General features: G+C 37.9%; 1 protein-coding gene and 1 long non-coding RNA gene across 3 annotated transcripts; both read right to left on the bottom strand.

The window, feature by feature from the left end:
* Positions 1-1,605: 1,605 nt before the first annotated feature.
* On the bottom strand, positions 1,606-3,807 carry LOC139966303 (uncharacterized). The gene is made up of 2 exons (XR_011792542.1): positions 3,587-3,807; positions 1,606-2,391 (listed from the first exon to the last, which is right to left on the bottom strand). It is a non-coding gene; the product is annotated as an uncharacterized lncRNA (long non-coding RNA).
* Positions 3,808-6,678: 2,871 nt separating this feature from the next.
* LOC139966304 (cathepsin L-like peptidase) lies at positions 6,679-14,482 on the bottom strand. Of its 2 annotated transcripts, none has more exons than XM_071969158.1 (6): positions 14,368-14,482; positions 13,280-13,556; positions 9,847-10,008; positions 9,270-9,467; positions 8,658-8,932; positions 6,679-7,969 (listed from the first exon to the last, which is right to left on the bottom strand). In XM_071969158.1, the coding sequence occupies exons 2-6, from the start codon at positions 13,523-13,525 to the stop codon at positions 7,870-7,872; spliced, it is 981 nt and encodes a 326-aa protein (XP_071825259.1). In that variant the 5' UTR covers positions 13,526-13,556; positions 14,368-14,482; the 3' UTR covers positions 6,679-7,869. The 2 variants fall into 2 exon arrangements, with proteins under 2 accessions (XP_071825259.1, XP_071825260.1); XM_071969159.1 differs by having other exon boundaries at positions 14,389-14,457.
* Between the last annotated feature and the right edge of the window lie 6,887 nt (positions 14,483-21,369).

Raw genomic sequence — 21,369 nt, forward strand, 5'->3', positions numbered from 1 at the left:
GTTTTACGATCCACAAATTCGATTTCATTATGCCAGCTCTTCTAATCATAGGCATGGCAGTTTCAGTCGCACATATAGTTATCCTAATTCCTAGTTATTGTATGCCTAGGCTATGCCTAGCCTAAAAAAGTATCACTTTTAGTTTAATGTAAAAGGGTGGGCTAGCCTCTAGGCATCACGTAAAGCCCTAATCCTTAGTTAAGCCCGAAGCATAAGTTAAGCCTGGGCTTAGTTAGACCTGGACCATTCTTGCTATTACTACAACTGTTATAGCACATTACATAATATGGCACAGTATAAGGCCCAATTAAACTAGGTCTATGGAAAACAAAGTAGCCTAGGCCTAAACTAGTTAGGCTAGGTCTATACTCATTGGCAACTTGTGGGTTGTGTACACATACAGGCCTAATTATATAGACCCTTTTAGTATGCCATAAACAAGTGCCCAAATGGTTAAATGATCTTGGTTTGTGTTAATTGTCAGCATTGGCCTAGCCTTTTTAGGCTAACATGAATTCAGCCTAATTTTTTCTTCTTCAAAAGTATAGCCTAGGCCTTGGTTTAATTTGGATGCAGTCAACTATCATTTATCAAAGTTGCATCAGTACATCCTTATTCCCTTAATTGACACCCACATTGACGATTGAAGTTAAAAAAAATCTTTTTAAATTATCTTTAGACAGTAAATTTTAACTCCCTGAATTTCAGGACTTTTTTTACAAATCAAAGGTGACATGTGCTCTGAAGAAAAACTCCTAACATAAAAAGCCACAGTTAGCAGACTGTGATAAAGACAAACCTGGTGAGTGACTACTAGACTGAAATCCAGTTCCTGCAACCACAGCAATAAAGTCTTTGTTTTAATCAATGCACTTGTGTGTTTGAAACTTTCAAATGGACACTCAATGGCAGTTGGTTAAGATATAAGGTTTTACCTTCATCATGGAGAGTTGAAGGGAATCTGCCTCATCATCTGAATAATGGACTCAAGGACAGCAACAAATCATGATTGGATAATGACTTTGAGCAAGTAAATATCTGGCAATTTGAAAGTTTGTATTATTTTTTTACATATTATTTAAGCTGTTTAGCTCACACACAAGCAAATGATCAAGTGACAACAACCGATGCAGTATATTTAAAGGTATTGAAGACTTGCCCTAAACCGCATGCCGCGCTCTGAAAAAGTTTACTTTCCGTTGCTTGCAAGTGAAGTTTTTTTTGTGTCGCTACAAAATGCAGACAGTAATGAAACCTGATACCTTGTTATCTTTTATCTAGACCTGAGATGTCCACGCTGCTATGTGCACTGTGTTGTGGGTATTGACTGTGATGTTTGTATTGACTGTACACTAATGTCTATTTACAGATGGTAGCAAGCTGTGTGTGTATTTTCTGGGATCAATGGTGGTGTCTAACACTTCTGTTACACCGCATTCGAAACTAGGTCAGATAACCGGCATGAGACGTTTCTTTGTGCGGGAGTCTCCACACCCTTTAAGGAGAAGTATTTATATCCCATTAATAGAGAAAGAATTATGTTTCAATTGGTAGCATGCAACTTAAAATTTTGCAAACATTAGATACAATCAAACAATAACAAGGTTCATTTACAAGGTAATCTACTGCCCTTTATTTCACATTAGTCTGTCACATCAGAAGGTCACAGCTTTCAATAATTATACAAACAAATTCCCTTGATGGGTGCTTCGTTAGATTCCTGCAATTTTCAAGTTTATCAATGTAATAAGTTCTGAATGTGGCAATGTGGAGAAGCTTTGGGATAATCTGTGGATAAGACTGCCAGACTATCAACAAGATTCCACATCCATGCAACTCCAACTGCTTCCTTCACCTCCTTGCAGATGTACCACATGTCCAAAAAAAAGTCAGCATTGGTTAATGTAATTAAAATCTGGCTTCCTCCTGAGCTGGCAAATACACATGAATTGTCAAGTACAGAGGTCAGTGTGAAACCACTGAAAGATCTTCTCAGCTTTCAAGAAAACAAAGACTTGAAGCCAAATTGACAGAGGCCACACTGATACCATTCCACTCTCATAAGATGAAGGTATCACACACACTTCATTTTGCTTCTGCGATGCAGTGCCTGGTAGACTGTGAGGGTCACCCAATGGATGTTTTAACAACTGCCTGGTTTATAGAGCTCTGCAACAGATAATTCATCCTAATGTCTAGTCGTCATCCTGTCATGGCCTTGAGCAAGTTGAACCCACTTCAACACAAAGCAGCTATTGAATTCTTGTCTAGGTACTGTCAAATCCACATCACCATCATTGCTGGTTCCAGCTACGCTGACCATGATAAAAGAGTACAATGAGGGTTTTTTAATTCACCCAACAGAGCTTGCATTCCAGTACCTTTGGGCAGCTGAAAAGATATTCAGAAATTGTTATATATGAGTGTGTTTGTATGCATGCATATGTGTGATTTTCTTGCTTTACAGAACAGCTCCATTTTGATAAGCTATGTAACGTGGAAACCTGCCAATCATATGTTTGAAATAGGACAGGCTGAAACGATTCTTAAATGGAAAGCTTAACGACTTCTTGCATTTTTATACATCACTGTTCAGGTAAGGCCAGTAAGGGCAGTATGAAGAATAAGTAACAATTAATAATTATCATTATGGCCATTTGCTGTCTGCATAATAACAAACTGAATGATGTCATCAGCCCTGTGCTCAGTTGACAACACTGACAAGTAGGCACACTATGTCAGTGTGATCCATGAAACCTTATTAAGGACATGACCTTATAGTATATATGTTAATGGAAAATACATAAGCTACAACATACACAGTCTTCAGTTGTTGCAGGTTTTTTTTTTCTCGACAGACCCATTCAATCTGTTGCACCTACTATAGCCTAGTACTACATTCCTGAGAAATGAACACCACAATATCAGTCTTAGGTTTGCCCACAGACTCCCAACTATTGCTAACTCCTACACTCAAGTATATAGTTTAGTTTAGTAGAAAAAAAGACCAGGAGAGACATTCAAGTCCCCATTAAGGACCCTAAGGCTATATGAGAGGAATAAAACCGAGGCCATCAAATGTCATACCCAATTACAATGCTTAATGTACTCATCCAAAGTATTCTTAAACCCATTCACACTACTTGCAATTCAACCTTCTCAGGCAAACCATTCCATCCATTCACAACCCTTGTATAAGTTGTATTAGACTTTAGAGAAAAAGTTATGCCGAATATTAATCCTACTATGTAACTTCTGGAGTTTAATACAATGACCTCTGGTACAACTACTTTTTCGCAAACCTGAAAAGATCAGTGAAAGCATAAATTGTCATTTTATGTGTAGGCCTACTTAATTTAGTTGAAGGATCTATTAATGTAGGCCTGATGCTATAGTTGTGCGTCTGTAATCTAGCCTAGCCAGGACTGTGATGTGTGCTTTTCGTTTGTATGACTAAAGTAGGACTAGTAGTATGAGGCGTAAAATAAAACAAGTGTAATGACAGGTTTTCAGCTAGTTTTCTATGCATTTCAGGTGTGAAGATAAACGTAAATGTGATTAACTAACGCATACTCTAATACATTACCTGATATCCATTTTGTTCCTCGTATGCCTGTCAAAATCTGACATTCTGAGTCGCTTCGTTTGTTCGCAACGAGCACAGTGTGCAAAGCTGCTATATATTGTGTGTGGTGTTTTTCGTGTTTCGCGCAACTGGTAACGACAACTGGACCTATTTTGATGCCCATGGTTTGCGTGTGACGTCACAAATCGCCAGTTGGCCAAACTCTCTCTATATACGGCTCTGACCAGCTTACATAGCATCTACGGTCTGACCAGCTATACAAATAAAAGCCGTAGAGCCCGCAGTTGATCGTCCCTAAACTCGTACAGTGTATATATATATATATATATATATATATATATATATATATATGTAGAGAGAGACAGAAAGTAGTGTTCGAAATGGCGTATTTGTAAACGTATGTATGTTTGTATTTTTTTAGATCCTCCTGAAAGCAGGAATTCGCGAAGAAGCCATCATTGGCTTATCAAAGCCGCAAGCTGACCGAAGCCAGTCTCTTAGATTCATATTTAACGTCCATGATTATGAATTGTCAACAACTCTGTAACTGGACGACATTCATTCATCTTGGAGTGACTCGAACCGGAGACCTTATGATACTCATTTAACATAACATCGTTTTGATCATAAGGGGACTGCGTTTGAAAGTGGATCAAGTTGTTTGGTTTTCGTGCCCAGATTCTTATCTTGGCTGACTTTTCTTAGAATCAAAGTATATGTAATGTGTAATTAATTGAAGCAATGTCTGCAACAACCAACTGCGCCCGTACTCTTGAATATTCGCGCACGGTACTGGACTACCCTATGGGCCTTCTTGAATTATCCTTTAGAACCACAAATCTTTCTTTCTATTAAAAACTTAATACGTAAAAGCTACGAAGTACCGACCCTGATCTAGATTTCAAAGGCTGCATAAAAACCACAAATCTCTTTCTGTATGAGCCACCATGAACACTCTTCATGCGCAATCAGGAACACCTTTCGCGTGCACCTGTGCATGAGTCTTCTTGTGCTAACATGTGTGGTTACCCCCCCCCCCTCATCACCATATCCCCCCCATTTCATCCATCATAAATTTTCTTTATGTATCACCGAGAATAAACTCTATTCGCCACTACGAATATTCTTCATGTTCCACAATACGTAATCGCCATGTACCACCATAAATAGTTTTCGTGCACCAAATATTCTACATACACCCAAAACGTTGGCATATTATAGTCATCACCCATCAACCATGAAACATCGTCTCCATGTGTCGCCGGTCATGGATAGTCCTACATCACAATATATTGCCCTGTTAGTATCATTGTATACAAGGCAATCCCATACATCTTATAATTCATAGATGCTGTCACACCATGGATAGTTTGCATGCGCAACCACATATTGTATTTATCCAGCACCATGCGTAAATATTATTGGTGTATATCTGGATAAATATTTATGCCTCAGCGTAAATAGAGTTTTAAATGCCCCAGCATTATTAGGTCACTGGTATTTTCAAATTTTTTATGTAATCGGTGTAAGTGATATAGGCGTACATTTCATTACAAAGACCAGTGATTTTAATTAGCAGAAACTTCAAAAGTTGAAGAAAGAATTGTTAATAGGCATTTGGAATTTGTAAGATCTTGCTCATGCTCAAATCTTCTACAGATAGCAGATAGGCCTATTTTTGAAGCCAAAAAATTAGTTTCCCATGAGGGTCCAAATTGATTTAGGCGTATGTATGGAGGAGATTATGCTACCGTAGGAAGTTAATTTACGAGGTTTCTTTCGTATTTGCCTGTAACTTTTTGTCCTGCTTTTCATTCATCTCTTATAGTCAATTAGTCTAGCGCCCTCTATTCGTCATCTCTGATAGCAAAATTAACTCGACTCCCTCTATTCGTGTACTGCGCCCTCCATTCGTGTGCAGGCTTGACGGGATAATTCTCTAAATATTGTAATGTTATGCACGTTATCAAGTTTCTGTTTCTAAGACCAGAACGAGATATAAAATCTTGGAAATAATGTTAAAGCTGATATGAGTGGTTTCGAAATTTTCGAATTCCTTTTTTTTAATATAGTACTTGTAATAGAAGTTATTGCTATGATCTAATCAGCTTACAAATGTGTTTTCTTTGTGCATTGTCATTTCAATTTGAAGAAGTTTGGCCGAATGGGAGAGACATATCAATAATATCAACCAGATATAGTTACTTTTACTAAAACTCACTCTACACCTGGTTGAGGCAAAGATCTAAACGTTCCTTGCCTTTGTTTGGGTTAGAGATTACTTTCATTTTTAAGAAATGTCACCCAGCATAGAGTCTATAGGACGAGAACCCAAACGACTTGATTCACACTCAACTCAACTCAAGTCAAATCCGTGTGATCAAAACGATGTTATGTCAAAAGACGTGTGTCGCTTTGGTCAGATAGTGTATATATAGATATGCTGTCTTTGCTAATTTCACCCGTCAAACTCTGTAAACCTCGGGATGTTTGATTGATAAGGAAATGTATCCGGCATGCAGACGGCTAGATGAAAACATATTATATTCATTAAAACTAGTGATTATTGCCCAATTGCGAAAGATACTTTCTGGAAACACTCGTGGGTGCTCCAGTTATATATAGCTGCGTGTCATTCCATGGGTACTGAGATCATATTATGTAGTATCTGAAGTTCTTTTCAGATACACAGTAGACATACAGTGTAGATCGCTCATCAACATTTTTCGAATATTATGGACAGTATCTCATACTTTTCGAAGAAACTCGTGATATTTCACTTGACATAACATCGTCTCGATCAATAGGTTATAGTCTCGATGTAAGGGGACTTGCTTGATGGTGGATCCAGTTGTTTGGATTTCTTGCCCAGACTCTCTCTTTTTCTCTCTCTGACTTTTAGTCAGAAGGCCGTCTAATCCCTGATTTATTTTAGTGAAGAAATTTTCATTGGTCATTGACTACATTGACTAACATGCTGCATTAATTGCCTCTTTGGAATATATATATATATATATATATATATATTTTACCGTCGTATATGAAACCCACGCAACAGTATTGTTCTGCACAACACATTATTTGCATATACATTCAGTTCCGTAACATGTAACATTTATTTCCATCACCAAATGTTCGCCAATTACTTAGCAAATATTCGCCATTGACGACCTGTCTATCACAGTATGTTTTGAAATTTGCTATACGCGCCTTTGTATATTATGCGAAGTAAATGCATATACTTATTTATTTCAGTTTAGAATTTCAAGTTTGGACATTGAAAAGCAGGCTGCATTGCCTCACTTGTATAATATGTTCTGAATGTTTGAAAACCATATGTACGCAATTAAACGACCTAACGAGAATACAACCCACAAATGTTTGGGTAACGTCTTCATTGTGAATATGCAAATTGACAGTGTCCCGATGTATTGTAAATGATACAGAATGGTAAAACAGTGTAATAATTGTACATTTACACAAAAGGTTAAAAACAATGGGTGTCAAGTCATTATACCATACAACCATTAAATACATTTTGTCTTAATTAACGATGTGCAATTAAAAGTTGGTATTTTACCACGAAAAGTGATTGTTAATTTACGGTATTTTTACGTTTATCAAGTCCTGTTATTTTACAGAATGGCCAATGAACGCTAACGATGAATACACATGCTTATACTAACGGTTCCAGTTATTTTACCTTAAAACACGTACTGTTATATTGTAGAAACGGCTTGTCACAGTAAAATAACGTAAACATTTTACTTTTTTTTTAATTTAATTTTTTCATTTTTCTAACAGTGTAGAACCGTCAACATACAGAAAATAACATCATTATAATATAGAGAAAAGCAGGCGCGTAGACAGGAATTTGCCAAGGGAGGGGCGAAACTGTAGATTCGGCATTGCAAACTATCTCAGCGTAGCGCCACTATGGTTGGCGCGAAGCGTACAAGAAAATTTTGGCTAATTTTAATGCCTCCCAGATCGCTGGAAATGGCACTTCCCAGGCCTTGTAAGTTGCATCTTAGCATTTTCTCTTTTGAAAATACTAGCGATATCATAAAAACATTAAACATTTATTTAAAATATATGCTCAAGGGGGGGGGGGGGCGGCTGCCCCCTTCGCCCCCCCTTGGCCACGCGCCTGGAGAAAAGTAAAGAAAAATATATGATTATGTGCATACACAAGCGAACATCAAACTCATCTCTCCTGCAATTAATGTTCCCCTTTTGGTTCTCACGAAGTGACAAGACCTGTAGTGTTATTAGATCACTGGTTAAACTGTAGGGTAACTAGCTGCAGTAGCGATACCACACTGGTTATCCTTGTTTCTTGACATCCAGATGTACCCCTGCTGACCCCAGCTTAGACCCCAGCTAAATAGAAAAGAAAATGGAGAGGATGTGAAAGATTAAACAACAAATAACTAACAAAACTATATAAAACAATGCTTTTGAGAGAAATAGATCCCCTGTATGCGTATGTGTGTGTTTGTATATAGTTTCGTGCGGCATTTCATTGCAACAACAAAATTTATCAAATTAACAATGTAATTGTCTCGAACAAATAATAGTTAGAAAGCCAATCTTTCATAATCTAATTTGCATATAAGATTCACGTCAAGCATTGCATTTGTCATAAACATAAGATTCATTACCTGAGAATTGGAGGACGAAATCATTATGTTATTGCACTAGATATGTGAGAAGGTCCCAAAGTGGTCACGTAAATTAAATGCTGCTTCAACTTTCTCCATGCAAGCAAAGAACACACAGTTATCTGATGCCACTTCGAAGTCAGACTAATTTAAAGAGTAAACTCTCTGTTAACTATAGACATAATTAAACCTGCAGACAAATACATCAAAGCCTATATAGTAACTATGTTATATGGGTATCAGTTTTAGAATTGCCCCACCGCTGTGGGGATGTCGAAATTGTTCAGGAAGTTCTGCCAGTCATACAGTGTAATAATGATCCACTGTTATAATGAACGCACTTTCAAAAAAAAATACTGAAGCTGTGAAATGAATGCTAAGACAAGAAGGCAAGTATATGCACCAACCTGTTTTTAACAATCCAGTAATCACCACCTTCGGGATCAGTACCATACCCAACGACTAACAATGCATGATCCACCTCAGTGCTACTACAGGATCGTTCATCGTAAACACCAGATTCATATAACTGAAAGGACCCGTGGCTGGCATCAATGACAACTGCGATAGGGCCAGTGGTGGCACAGGCTATTGCGAGGGCGTGCTCGTCACCGGTGGGAATATCGACATATCCAGTAACCTTCGCTCCAACGTGCTTAGGATCAAATCGGCATGGACCTTGCTGTATATAAACCAATAAAAACACAAGTAAAGTTTAAGTATATGACTAAATTTAAAACATTTAACTCATTTTTTTGTCTGTACTTGCCAGTTCATTCGCTTTACATTGCGGCAAAGAAAACGTTGAAATTTGGTTTTCTGTGGCACTTGCCTTTGAGCGATTGCACGAAAGACATTGACCCCTGAAAAATTTCGTCCCCCAACTCGGACCTAACCTGTCAAGCATATTATTATACGAACGAGGTAACTTACTAAATATGACAAACTACATATTACTACAACATATTTTGATGATTGCATGCATGTTTTTTTTTCTGCCTTTCGAGAGATGTACATACCTGCCCTTCGTACGGGTAACTCTCTTCCGTATCAATACCACCATTTTCCTTGACGTATTCAAATGCGGCATCTCCGGAGGAGGGGACACAATCTATCAAGTTTTGCTCACTCAGAGCTGTAAGAGTGCCCACGGACCTGGCATGTTGCCCTTCAATTGAACCTGTGGCACTGAATGCCCAACTCGCCCCACATTGGCCCTGTTTACAACAAAAGGCGGAACAATAGACCAAATATGTTGTATTCAAAAACTGTTTTAACAAAATAATATGAGTCCAGTTCTGAAACTAATTTGAGATTATAAATTTAAAAAAAAAAAACACGTTTCCATAAACGGTCCTCATGCTTTCTAAATAAAAGTGAAGTTATTTTTCGGCCATGGATCTAAGATTAACAAAACAGTTCTTTTGATTAGCGAGATTAATGAGTATTGTATCCTATACTATATATTGTGAAACCATTATCGATTATCTATATTGTCATTTTCCTTTCAGCCCCAATTAGTTCTAATACTGTCGAGGCTGTGCATTATTTTCTGTGTGTGGAATGACCAGTATATATAGGGAGTATACTGTATACCTGATCTTTAACTGGGGTGACGTAACCTTTATCTCTCCAGTCCACAGCATTCGGAAGCTGCAATTTTGCATAGCTCGACAATAATTCAATTCTCTTCCTTTCGCTAGAGGCATTCAGTTTTAGGCGGTTCATCAACGTTATCTTCACAAACTCTTCAACACGCTGTAAATCAAACGGAATGACGTTATTATCTATATTATAAGATGAACGTCTTCCATCTTTATACGATGACATATCATCCTAAATATGCCAACATTTATCAATTTTTATCCTACCTAGCCTATAGTGAAATTGTCAATTAGATAAGGTTTACCGGTACTTCTCTTTACTCAAGTTTGGTTCTAAAGTTACAAAATAATACATCAAGTAAGGTACCTTCCCAACACCAAAATTCAGTAATGAATGTCTTACTGTCAATTTCTGTCAACATGAAAACTTGTAAAAATGGCGGTTTTGTACGAAATGTGAATGCAATTCAACTGGACATTCTAAAACTATTAAAGAAACGGCTGAAATGTGTGTTTGCAACGTATTGGAAACTTTGTGGTCATTTTGCAATATCTATAACCTCTTGTCTATGTGTGTGTTTTATTATATTCCCTTTATAGCATACAGAAACTATTTTGGTAATTGGGTGATGGCATTGGTAAATAACCATTGTTTTTACCATCACTGTAGTCTGTACCATCGGATACCTCAGCGATAGAGAATGGTTAGGTAACATTATTACTAGCTCGAAATTAAACGTTATGTTATAACGATTTATACTAAGACCAGTACGAATCAGAACCAAGTATAAACACCATCAGTTAGAAGTGACTTCATTCAAAGGAACCTCATTTTATATATATATATATATATATATATTTCAGATTGACAGCTCTGTCAATATGGCATATAATAAACTGTATCCGTGGCGTAACTATAGTAGTTGGCACCCGGGCGGATCCTTCCTATGTAATCCCGTGAAGGGGCTGCCATCCTGGGAAGGGGTGTATATCTGGGGAGAACTTTTTGTTTATGTAAGGTGGCTTAATTGCAAAATGCTGCTATCTTTGAACTGCAGGGTATGATCAATATGTGGCATGGAACCCCCTGGGTGGTCCAGGGAGGACCCTCCCACCCCCCCCCCCCCCCGTTTAGTACGCCGCTGAACGGTATTATCAAGGAAACGACTCGAGAGTTAACCTACTAATTTATCCAAAGGACAAATGGATTCTTTCCAACATGACCTTTTGTTTTCAAGGCATAAAACACTTTTCATTTGTTTCACATCGTATAAATTTTTTCATTATGTTTATTATACTTCAACCCAAACCCATTAAACACTTTTCATTTGTTTCACATCGTTATAATATTTTTCATGTTGTTAGTATACTTCAACCCAAACCCATAAAACAATAGGCAAATAAAGGGTCAGTTGCATTGTTTTACTTTGTTTCGTTTGCTACATTTTGATTTAAAAAAAAAAAAAAAACTTTGTTGTTAAATGTACCTCGTGTGCATATCATGAGAGTGAAACTGAGTATCCACTTAAATTCTTTGCCAAAACAAAATCTTTTTTTACCATTAAAGGACGGAGATTTTTGACCTATAGTTGGAAAATCGAACACAAGACTGTTTTACTAGTTTATTTTGCCAATATGAACTCTAAAACGTGAGTAAACGTGAGACATGAGACTTATTGACCGTTGTAGAAATTTCGTCCCCGGACACTTTCCTTTTATGGAACATTAAAAACAACACGCAGATAGCAAATCAAAATGTGCAAAACGTGGCAATTTATTCAAATTTTTTTCTTCTTCTTTTGGAAATCAAACACGATTATAGTCAAACTTATGCAACAGCTCCATTGTGACGGCAGCCAGTTGGGACAATTTCCTAATGCTATAGTACCTCTTTAAATTGTACACCAATATCAAGCTTCATAGCACTGGTATTGACAGTACATGCAGTTCCTAACCTTGATCTGATAGAAACATGATATTCATACTGCTCGTACTGACAATAAGAGTGCTCTGAAGCTGGAAATAACACTACAGTACAGAAAAAATTGTCCCAAATGGGTGGTGACGGGACGTTAGTGTACATTTGTCTGATCATTAAACAAAAATACTGACAAGCTGCTATAACTCTGAGGAATTATTCCGCGTAAACTACAAAGATTGTAATTATATAAACTATCAACGAATTGCACGTAAGTCAAAGGTATATAGGTTTGCTATAAGGGTAATCACTGTTGTCCAAAAATATGCTAGAAAGTAGCGTATTATGGCAACTGATATGGTCACAACCAAACGTGAACAAGTATTTCACCCTTAGATGTGAGAACATTTCCCCTCACGTGACCTGTTTAAAACTAACTTTGAGGACATTTCTCGACTCATGATTATTTTCGATACATATCAAATTAGAAATCATATAAGAATCATATAAAAATCATAAGAAAAACGGGGTCTTATATTTCCAGTTTCATTTTCAGTTAGCGAAGTAAAAGTACCACATTTTTAGAAGAAAAAAAATCAGTTTGCTTTAAGGTTAATTAATATTACTGCTCACAGGAAATGAAAGGGGAACGAATAATATTGTCCTGACTTCGAGCGTAATAGACCGTGAGAAACTGTCGTAATTTCCTTATAGCGAGGCATCTAAAAAATCCAGGGACTCTCCTCAGTGAGGGTATTTGGGACTTAAAAGAGCTTACAGACAAAAAAATTAATATTCCATATACTATGACAATGTTACGTGACACATTCTACGTGTTCACCACCCCCCCTTCCCCTCCCAACCCTATCCCTACACGATAGCTTAAGGGAAAATAAAGATTTAATAAAGAGAAATGTTGTTTTTCCTTAAATTACAAGTTTCAATGCGTTGGAAAATCCAAGCTTCATAGGCCATTTTTTTCTCTCAGGTGTATGGGAAAGAACTACGTATGTGTCAAAATATTTAAAAATACAATCTTGAGAAAATCATTTCCTCTCTTTTGACGTCAGCCTTGGAAGGCAGTTATTTTTAAGAAATGCTAAGTAGCCACAAACCGTACCGTACATGAGAGGAGTCTAATGGCTTTATTATTTACACTTCACGTCAGGTGACTATCCAATTTTACAACTTACAGTTGCAGAGGGATGCACTGGCTGAATGTTTGATGTAGGCTTTTGAGTAAACCATGCAGAATCTGTTGTCTTATAGCTAGAGGATAAATCATGTTTTGTTTCATTGTCCCCCAGAGTGTGACTGCACAGAAAAATCAGTTCAATGTATTTTTGGTAAGTGTGTTTGGCAAACTTTGTTCTGCTTGATATGAAGTAATATTTCCAAATATTTCAATTACACACTGCAGCCACATTAAGAATGATCAAAGTATTTTTTTTCTGTGCATGAAAATTGAAAACTCATCAAGGATCTAAAACGGGTTAGAAAATCTTACCAGATCGGCGTATTTGTTCATTCCAAGGGTGTATGAATGGAGTCCGAGTGAATGTTCTGTATTGTGCTTGCTAACTTTCTGGAGGTTGTCCTCCCAGATTTTTCTCCTGTTATCTTCTTCCTCTTTGGTGTACTGCTTGGAGTGTGTTTGCTTCCATGCTTCCCAGGTATCATCAAAGCCTTTGTCAATGACGGTGAAACATAGAGCGCTGGCTACGCAGGCAAGGAAAACTGCTGACTTCATCATGATTTTGTTTCTTCACACATATGAATAAACGCTGAACATTGGGACGAAAAATCGAATTCTTCATTTTTACATTTTACAGGATCCACGATACCGAAAACTAGGGGGTCATAACCCCCAATGTTTCCCAGCAATGATGTACATGTTGGCTTGGTGCCATCTCGTGCGGCAATTTCAGCACCTCTGACTTTCCCTACTCCCCCTACTCCCCTACTCACCTACTCCCCTTACTCCCCTACTCCCCCTACTCCCCCACTCCCACCATCTCAAACCTGTTCGGTTCCCTGTGCAACTTGCATGGCACTATGCATCATAAATAGTTTAATTACTGACACGGATAACTACATGCTTCCTGTAATGGAGATGTGTTTTGCAAATGTTTTAACCAATTAAATAATGAAAGTAAAAGCAAAAAGAAAGTAAATGGCTTTAGTTCCTAGTGTCACTATAATGACATATGTTTACACAGCATATATAACACAGATTTACAAAAATAAAGCTACAAAATGACAGCTATATATATCAGACATGATTTTTAAACTATAGGATATATCCCAAACTAGATGCAATTATGTTTTTTTCTCAGCTGTTTGGGGGGAAGGGGGAGGGGTGTTGGCAATGAAAACCCTGCCTTCATTACGTTATATTAAAAAGCTTTAATATTTTAGATTTAGTATTTGTATTGACGGATCACCTCGTCCTTTTAAAGAAAATGACCAACATATTGAAATCTCGCTACCAGTACTTTTTCCATAACACGTAGCCTCAGTCGCGGGCATATTTTACGACGTCGTTACGCTGTCGTACCCTCCTTTTGTGAATAGCGCCATCTAAGCCATACTTACCGAGTTTTCAATGCAACTCACACTAGTGTGTCTCTCCGTCTGTGCGACACGAACTTTTGTCCTTCAACACGAACCGATGTTGTAAAGCAATTCGGAACCTACAGCGATATGACTTCAAACATGGGCGGCGATCATGGGGGGGACGGGGGGGACATGTCCCCCCCAATATTTTAGGTGGGGGGGATATAGTATCTAATATCCCCCCCAATATTTGGTGGCATAGTTTTTTTTAAGCATATGTTTTGTATTTTTTTATGATATCGCTAGTAATTTCAAAATAGAAAATGCTTAGATGCAACTTACAAGGCCTGGGAAGTGCCATTTCCATCGATCTGGGAGGCATTTCGGCCGAAATTTTCTATTGCGCTTCGCGCCAACTTATGGTGGCGCTACGCTTAGAAAGTCTGGGTACAAGCTTTGCCCCTCCCTTGGCAAATTCCTCGCAAGGCGCCTGTCTAACCGTGTCACAATTTGTTACTCTATATGACCGAAAGTAGCTTTTCCTTTTTTTTCGAAATGAATAGCTAGACGGACCGCATCCGTAATGAAATAAGTACGTACAATCATATATGATCCACATCGATATGGGTTCGCTGGGTTTCCATTTGGCCTGTTTCCTACAAGATTTCTAACCGCAGGTGCGTAGCCAAGGGAGGGGGCTGAAGGGTGGAGACCGCCCCTCCCCCTCAAGCATATTTTTTTGGTATTTTCTATGATATCGAAGTTTTATAGTAGCCGTTATAAGAGGTTTTAATATTTGTACACCAATAATTTAACTGTGTCTGAATTTTCGAAATTCCTTGACCAACATTCTTCATCATACTTCCCTCTACTCGTTCAATTTTGACCGGTCTGTTAGGGGTTGAGGTTTTTTTTCTATATTGGTTGTCCATAGATGAAATTTTGTGCAACATTATGGGTATGTTTGAAGTGAATTTATTATTCAAATTCTGAACAAATAATGGGCTTAAAACCTTGAAAAGTGGGGCTGACGGGTATTGTGGGGCGTTACGTAGAATTACCTACAAAAGCAATGATCCACAGGAGATGCAATGAGGTCGAACATGATGTGTGAATGGTGACAATCTTGAAAAAAAGGTAATGAATGAAAAAAAAAACTATTAGGAAAAACTTGGTTCTCAGGCAAAAGTGTACATCTGGTTGGTCATTTTCAAGCCCGAGAAGTGCCATTTCCTGTGATCTGGGGGGCTATCAAAACCAAAAATTTTCTTGTACGCTGCGCGCCAACCAATGGTGGCGCTCCGCTTCGATAGTAATTCGCCTGCACCCAAGCAAATGTCCCCCCCAATATTTGAAACAGATCGCCGCCCCTGACTTCAAACAACATGAAAACCTAATCACGTGTCAAATTCAAATAACGAACTTTCTCTTGTTAGATTGACAGAGTTTCACAGATAGTTATACAACCAAAACAGAGCTGAGAAGGTTTTTAAACTGTTAAATTGTTGGATTCATCAATTTATTCTCTGAACTGATCAGTTACTGTCCTGACTTCCGGGTTCAGAGTCCACGGCAATACGGCATAATAGAATGCCGCGGTTGCAGTCACATGTGTTACACCGTGACTATAAGGATATGCTTATCACTCCCGTGACTTTGAGCAAATATTATCAACATAATAGAAATTACAGGTATAGCCTAGCTACTGTATTATATATCGGACGATAACTAAGTAAAGTCCTACAGTCAGTCAACAAGCATTGTTCATTGTGATTCCAATCTGTAACTGTTTGCGGTTTGAATTGAGTGACGTATATAACTATTACCAAAATAAATATTTATAGCCTGCTACAGAATACCGTGCAGGCCAATGGTCACGCAACAATACATATCATTGCAAGAGTGTGTAAATATCTTAGTGAAGGCCTGTATAGATCTACATATGCAATATATATATAAAGCCTATACACTGAGTTTGGTGCAGAAGTTGATATATTGGTTATAAAGTACTCGGCGGGCTGTCTATTACAGCAGTTTCAGTGGAAATTTGATGCAAAGGTTTTATCAAGAGACAGAATTATATTCAATGTAAAACTGAACCTAAAATACTTATTGGTTTATTCAGGGGCGGCGATCTGTTTCAAATATTGGGGGGGACATTTGCTTGGGTGCAGGCGAATTACTATCGAAGCGGAGCGCCACCATTGGTTGGCGCGCAGCGTACAAGAAAATTTTTGGTTTTGATAGCCCCCCAGATCACAGGAAATGGCACTTCTCGGGCTTGAAAATGACCAACCAGATGTACACTTTTGCCTGAGAACCAAGTTTTTCCTAATAGTTTTTTTTTTCATTCATTACCTTTTTTTCAAGATTGTCACCATTCACACATCATGTTCGACCTCATTGCATCTCCTGTGGATCATTGCTTTTGTAGGTAATTCTACGTAACGCCCCACAATACCCGTCAGCCCCACTTTTCAAGGTTTTAAGCCCATTATTTGTTCAGAATTTGAATAATAAATTCACTTCAAACATACCCATAATGTTGCACAAAATTTCATCTATGGACAACCAATATAGAAAAAAAACCTCAACCCCTAACAGACCGGTCAAAATTGAACGAGTAGAGGGAAGTATGATGAAGAATGTTGGTCAAGGAATTTCGAAAATTCAGACACAGTTAAATTATTGGTGTACAAATATTAAAACCTCTTATAACGGCTACTATAAAACTTCGATATCATAGAAAATACCAAAAAAATATGCTTGAGGGGGAGGGGCGGTCTCCACCCTTCAGCCCCCTCCCTTGGCTACGCACCTGCGGTTAGAAATCTTGTAGGAAACAGGCCAAATGGAAACCCAGCGAACCCATATCGATGTGGATCATATATGATTGTACGTACTTATTTCATTACGGATGCGGTCCGTCTAGCTATTCATTTCGAAAAAAAAGGAAAAGCTACTTTCGGTCATATAGAGTAACAAATTGTGACACGGTTAGACAGGCGCCTTGCGAGGAATTTGCCAAGGGAGGGGCAAAGCTTGTACCCAGACTTTCTAAGCGTAGCGCCACCATAAGTTGGCGCGAAGCGCAATAGAAAATTTCGGCCGAAATGCCTCCCAGATCGATGGAAATGGCACTTCCCAGGCCTTGTAAGTTGCATCTAAGCATTTTCTATTTTGAAATTACTAGCGATATCATAAAAAAATACAAAACATATGCTTAAAAAAAACTATGCCACCAAATATTGGGGGGGATATTAGATACTATATCCCCCCCACCTAAAATATTGGGGGGGACATGTCCCCCCCGTCCCCCCCATGATCGCCGCCCATGGGTTTATTGATTTATTACAATATTAATTTGTGTAATATACATAGATTTTACAAGCGACGACTCAGTTTTGAAAATATTGAACCTCTTAACTTGTCCAACTGTCTGACATCGGTTTAATTAAGTTGTCAACACTGTTAACAATCCAACTACAACATCTGAAAAGAGAGAGAAAAACAAAGAAGAGAGTTTAAAGGGTCCCTGCAGAAACTCTATTGGAAAAAATGACATCACATATTTAGAAATTGACGGCTCACAGATACAACTTTTAAGCTAGGATATCTCCCAAACGCAACAAGTTTTTTTTCCTTCTTTTTTCTTCCGGATGTTGTTCTTTACAAAGATCTCTGACATTCAAGCTAACTACCTACGATGGTTGGGATCGTATCCCCTTTAAAGTTTATGCTTTGCCCTCACTCACATTGCATAGTGTAGTGTGTACTGTATGTGAAGTACAAGGTATTAACCATTCGCCTTTAGCCTATACATACATGATCCTATTTAGGCAATAAGTAATTTGTGGATGGAAAAGAAACCTTAACGATACGTCAGTCGCCTATATATATACAATGTTATCGCTTGCCTATCTTCCGTGTATTATCTGTGGATACCGTCATGACATGATCCTTTCACGGAAGTTTATCATCCCAGGTCTGAAAGGGAAACAAAAACTTGGTAATTTAGTTAATGGCAAATATCACGTTACAAAAGTCACAAGGGTTTCGGGCTATTTAAAACATGATCGCACCATTAAATGTGTACAAGGGAATGTATAGTCACGGGTTAAACGTGTCCTTACTTTATTACCTCACTCTTCAGCTTGCTGTCCGTCATCCTGCTATCCGTGAACTTTCGCTAAGGTCACACTAATAACAACTTGCCTACCATCAACGTCAATACATGTGAAAAATATATCCGTATATCGTAATGTGGTCACCATCATCATTCATTATTAGTATCACTATCATCATATGTAGTCTTAAACTGGCTAACATTGAAGAAGAAAGCATGATAGAAATATGTTTCTATAATAACAATGGACAATATAATTACATTACATACGTGTGCACTACACAACATGTAAACAACGTACAGAACATCAAAGACAACTGTACATACGGGACACTTGTATTTTTTTTTTCGCCAATCCGAACTGTAAACATGATGTATGCATTTAAGTCAATTGACCACATCTCTTAGGTCAACTAATGTCTCTTAGGTCAACTAGCAATATCTCTATAGGCCCACAGTGCTCCTTATTTGCTGAGTCATCTTACCTAGCTGAGTTCATCAATTGTTGTGTGGCCTTTGCAGTGCCCCTGCGTTTAAAAAAACAAAAGAAGACATTCATCAGCACGACAGCCGCATGCAGTGTTACTATATCTGCCATGGAACGCGAAAAGTCGCGTTTGTTGGCCACATCGCTTTACTTGATTTCATTCAGTGTCAAGACGTTGCTCTTACAAGCATATAGTGATTTGTTACAATGCAAATGTGACTGACGGAGGCGGGAAGGCGGTGGGGAGGGTGGGGAGGCTGGGGAGGCTGGGGAGGCTGGGGAGGCTGGGGAGAGGGGGTGATAAACATGATAAATTACTACTGAATAATTACTCTAAAAAAATATGACAAGTTCTTTCTAATGACATGTAGATGTCAAGTAACTATATATGCTACATTCAAACGCAAACTAAATGATCACTTTATTGAAAATTATACAGACTAAATATTGTTTCTCTCGTTTACTGACTGTGCATACACTGCTTCTTTCTTCTTCTTTTTTTTCTTTTTTTCTCTTTCCTACTTTATTTTCACTTTCTTTGTTTTTAATTTTGGCCGCTAGCTCGATAAACTTTCCTTGTTTTGTCTAGTGTCCTGATTGTACTCGTCTACATTTTTAATGTAAGCATGTATTGATGAAATATATGAAAATGAAATTCAATTCAAGTGAGAGCACTAGCAATGAGTCACTACTGACCCTGACGAATACAGCTTCGGGTGGTAGATGTCAAGGGTGGTATTTGTATTCAGTGTGTACATGTTGTCCGAAAAGTTGAATTTTGATTCGTCTTTTTCATGGATTTTTTGTTGTTGTATATATTATTTTATAATAGATGTATATATTTATAATAGATGTATATAGATATATATATTTATAATAGATGTATATAGATGTATATATTTATAATAGATGTATATAGATGTATATATTTATAATAGATGTATATAGATGTATATATTTATAATAGATGTATATTATTATAATAGATGTATATAATACTACAATAAAGCATAGCATAACCGGTCGAGTCTATCGGTTACCCAACTGACATTGGATAACCCTAAGTATAACCATGCATCGAAACACGGATAGAGAAATGCATGCCTCGAGTATATTGCAAGTCTCATGCAGTAGTCTGCGTGAGCTGTGCTTTAAGGCCTAGGTTATAACTCTTTACATTATAGGTTAAAGGTAATACTCGTGATGTTTATTGCTCTTATATACTTATCTTGAGCTCATCCCAACGTTTTTAGTAACAACGCTTAGTTGTTGTTTGTTAAAGATAGCAACTCCTGTAAAAACTTAGACTTGCACAATTTGTTTCGGGTCCATTTTTAATGAATTTATTGCATTTCGGCACGAATGCACATCATACACGTGACGTTATATGGAAAACTATATGATAGGCTACCCTGGGAACTAGGTGATAAAGTTCGGCAGAGTAACGATTGCAGCTGCGCATCTTTCAAATTGTCGGATCGGAATTAAGTAAATGTCATAGGCCTACAGGCGTCGTACCACAAGTAATCGTTCCATTGACCCCTCCCCCCCCCGCCCACAACACCTAAAGCAAATATTGAAGTTTTCAGCTGGCATATATCGTATCCACCACTTGCAATGTAACTGACTGCTTCGTTTATCATGGCACCTGAAACTTTCCTGTGGAAGAATTGGACCAATAGCCTACTACCGTTGTACACTCACAACCCCCCATCCCCCCATCCCCCCACCCCAAACCTACCCACTCCTTTTCCATCTCACACAAAGTATTGATTAGTTAAGCTTTGCGTTTAGGGATATTTATATAGACCTAATGTACAGTCTATATAAGCCTCAAAATGCACTGACCTTTAGGAAGGTTTGGCGTGCATGTGCCGTGATAAAGTAACCATATACACATTTCTGACTACATGCATTGTGTTCGAAGGCAAGGTGCCCTTTCGATCTAGGGAGACTCATGCAAACTGTAAAAAGAGACGGTTTGATAAGGAAGGAGGAATGGAGAATAGACCCACAAACGGTTTGTATAAGCACATATTTGAAGAATTAGAGAAACATCGAATTTGCTGTATAATCATTTCAACACATAATTAAATCAGGGTACATCAGAATATAATTTGAAGGTTTGTTATATACTGCCCTACATGAGGAAATGTCGTACAAACGTGCACTTAACGTCCTACAGTTAGTCCCTTACTTTTGCCGACAATTTGTTCATTTTGTTTTCTTTTTAATAGCAACGTTGTGTTTGTTAACAAGCAACGTAAAATAGTTGAATATGTCAAATCCATTTTATGGCAAAATTTGACTTCCAAAGGTCAGGTTCCGCCTCATCCGCCTCGCCAAGCAAGCCGTAACAGTAATCCATCAAAATAATGTTGAAAATATCATGACATTCAGACACATAAACTTATGGCAAGGCGTAATG

Source organism: Apostichopus japonicus, chromosome 4, assembly GCF_037975245.1.
Source record: "Apostichopus japonicus isolate 1M-3 chromosome 4, ASM3797524v1, whole genome shotgun sequence".
NCBI lineage: Eukaryota > Metazoa > Echinodermata > Holothuroidea > Aspidochirotida > Stichopodidae > Apostichopus > Apostichopus japonicus.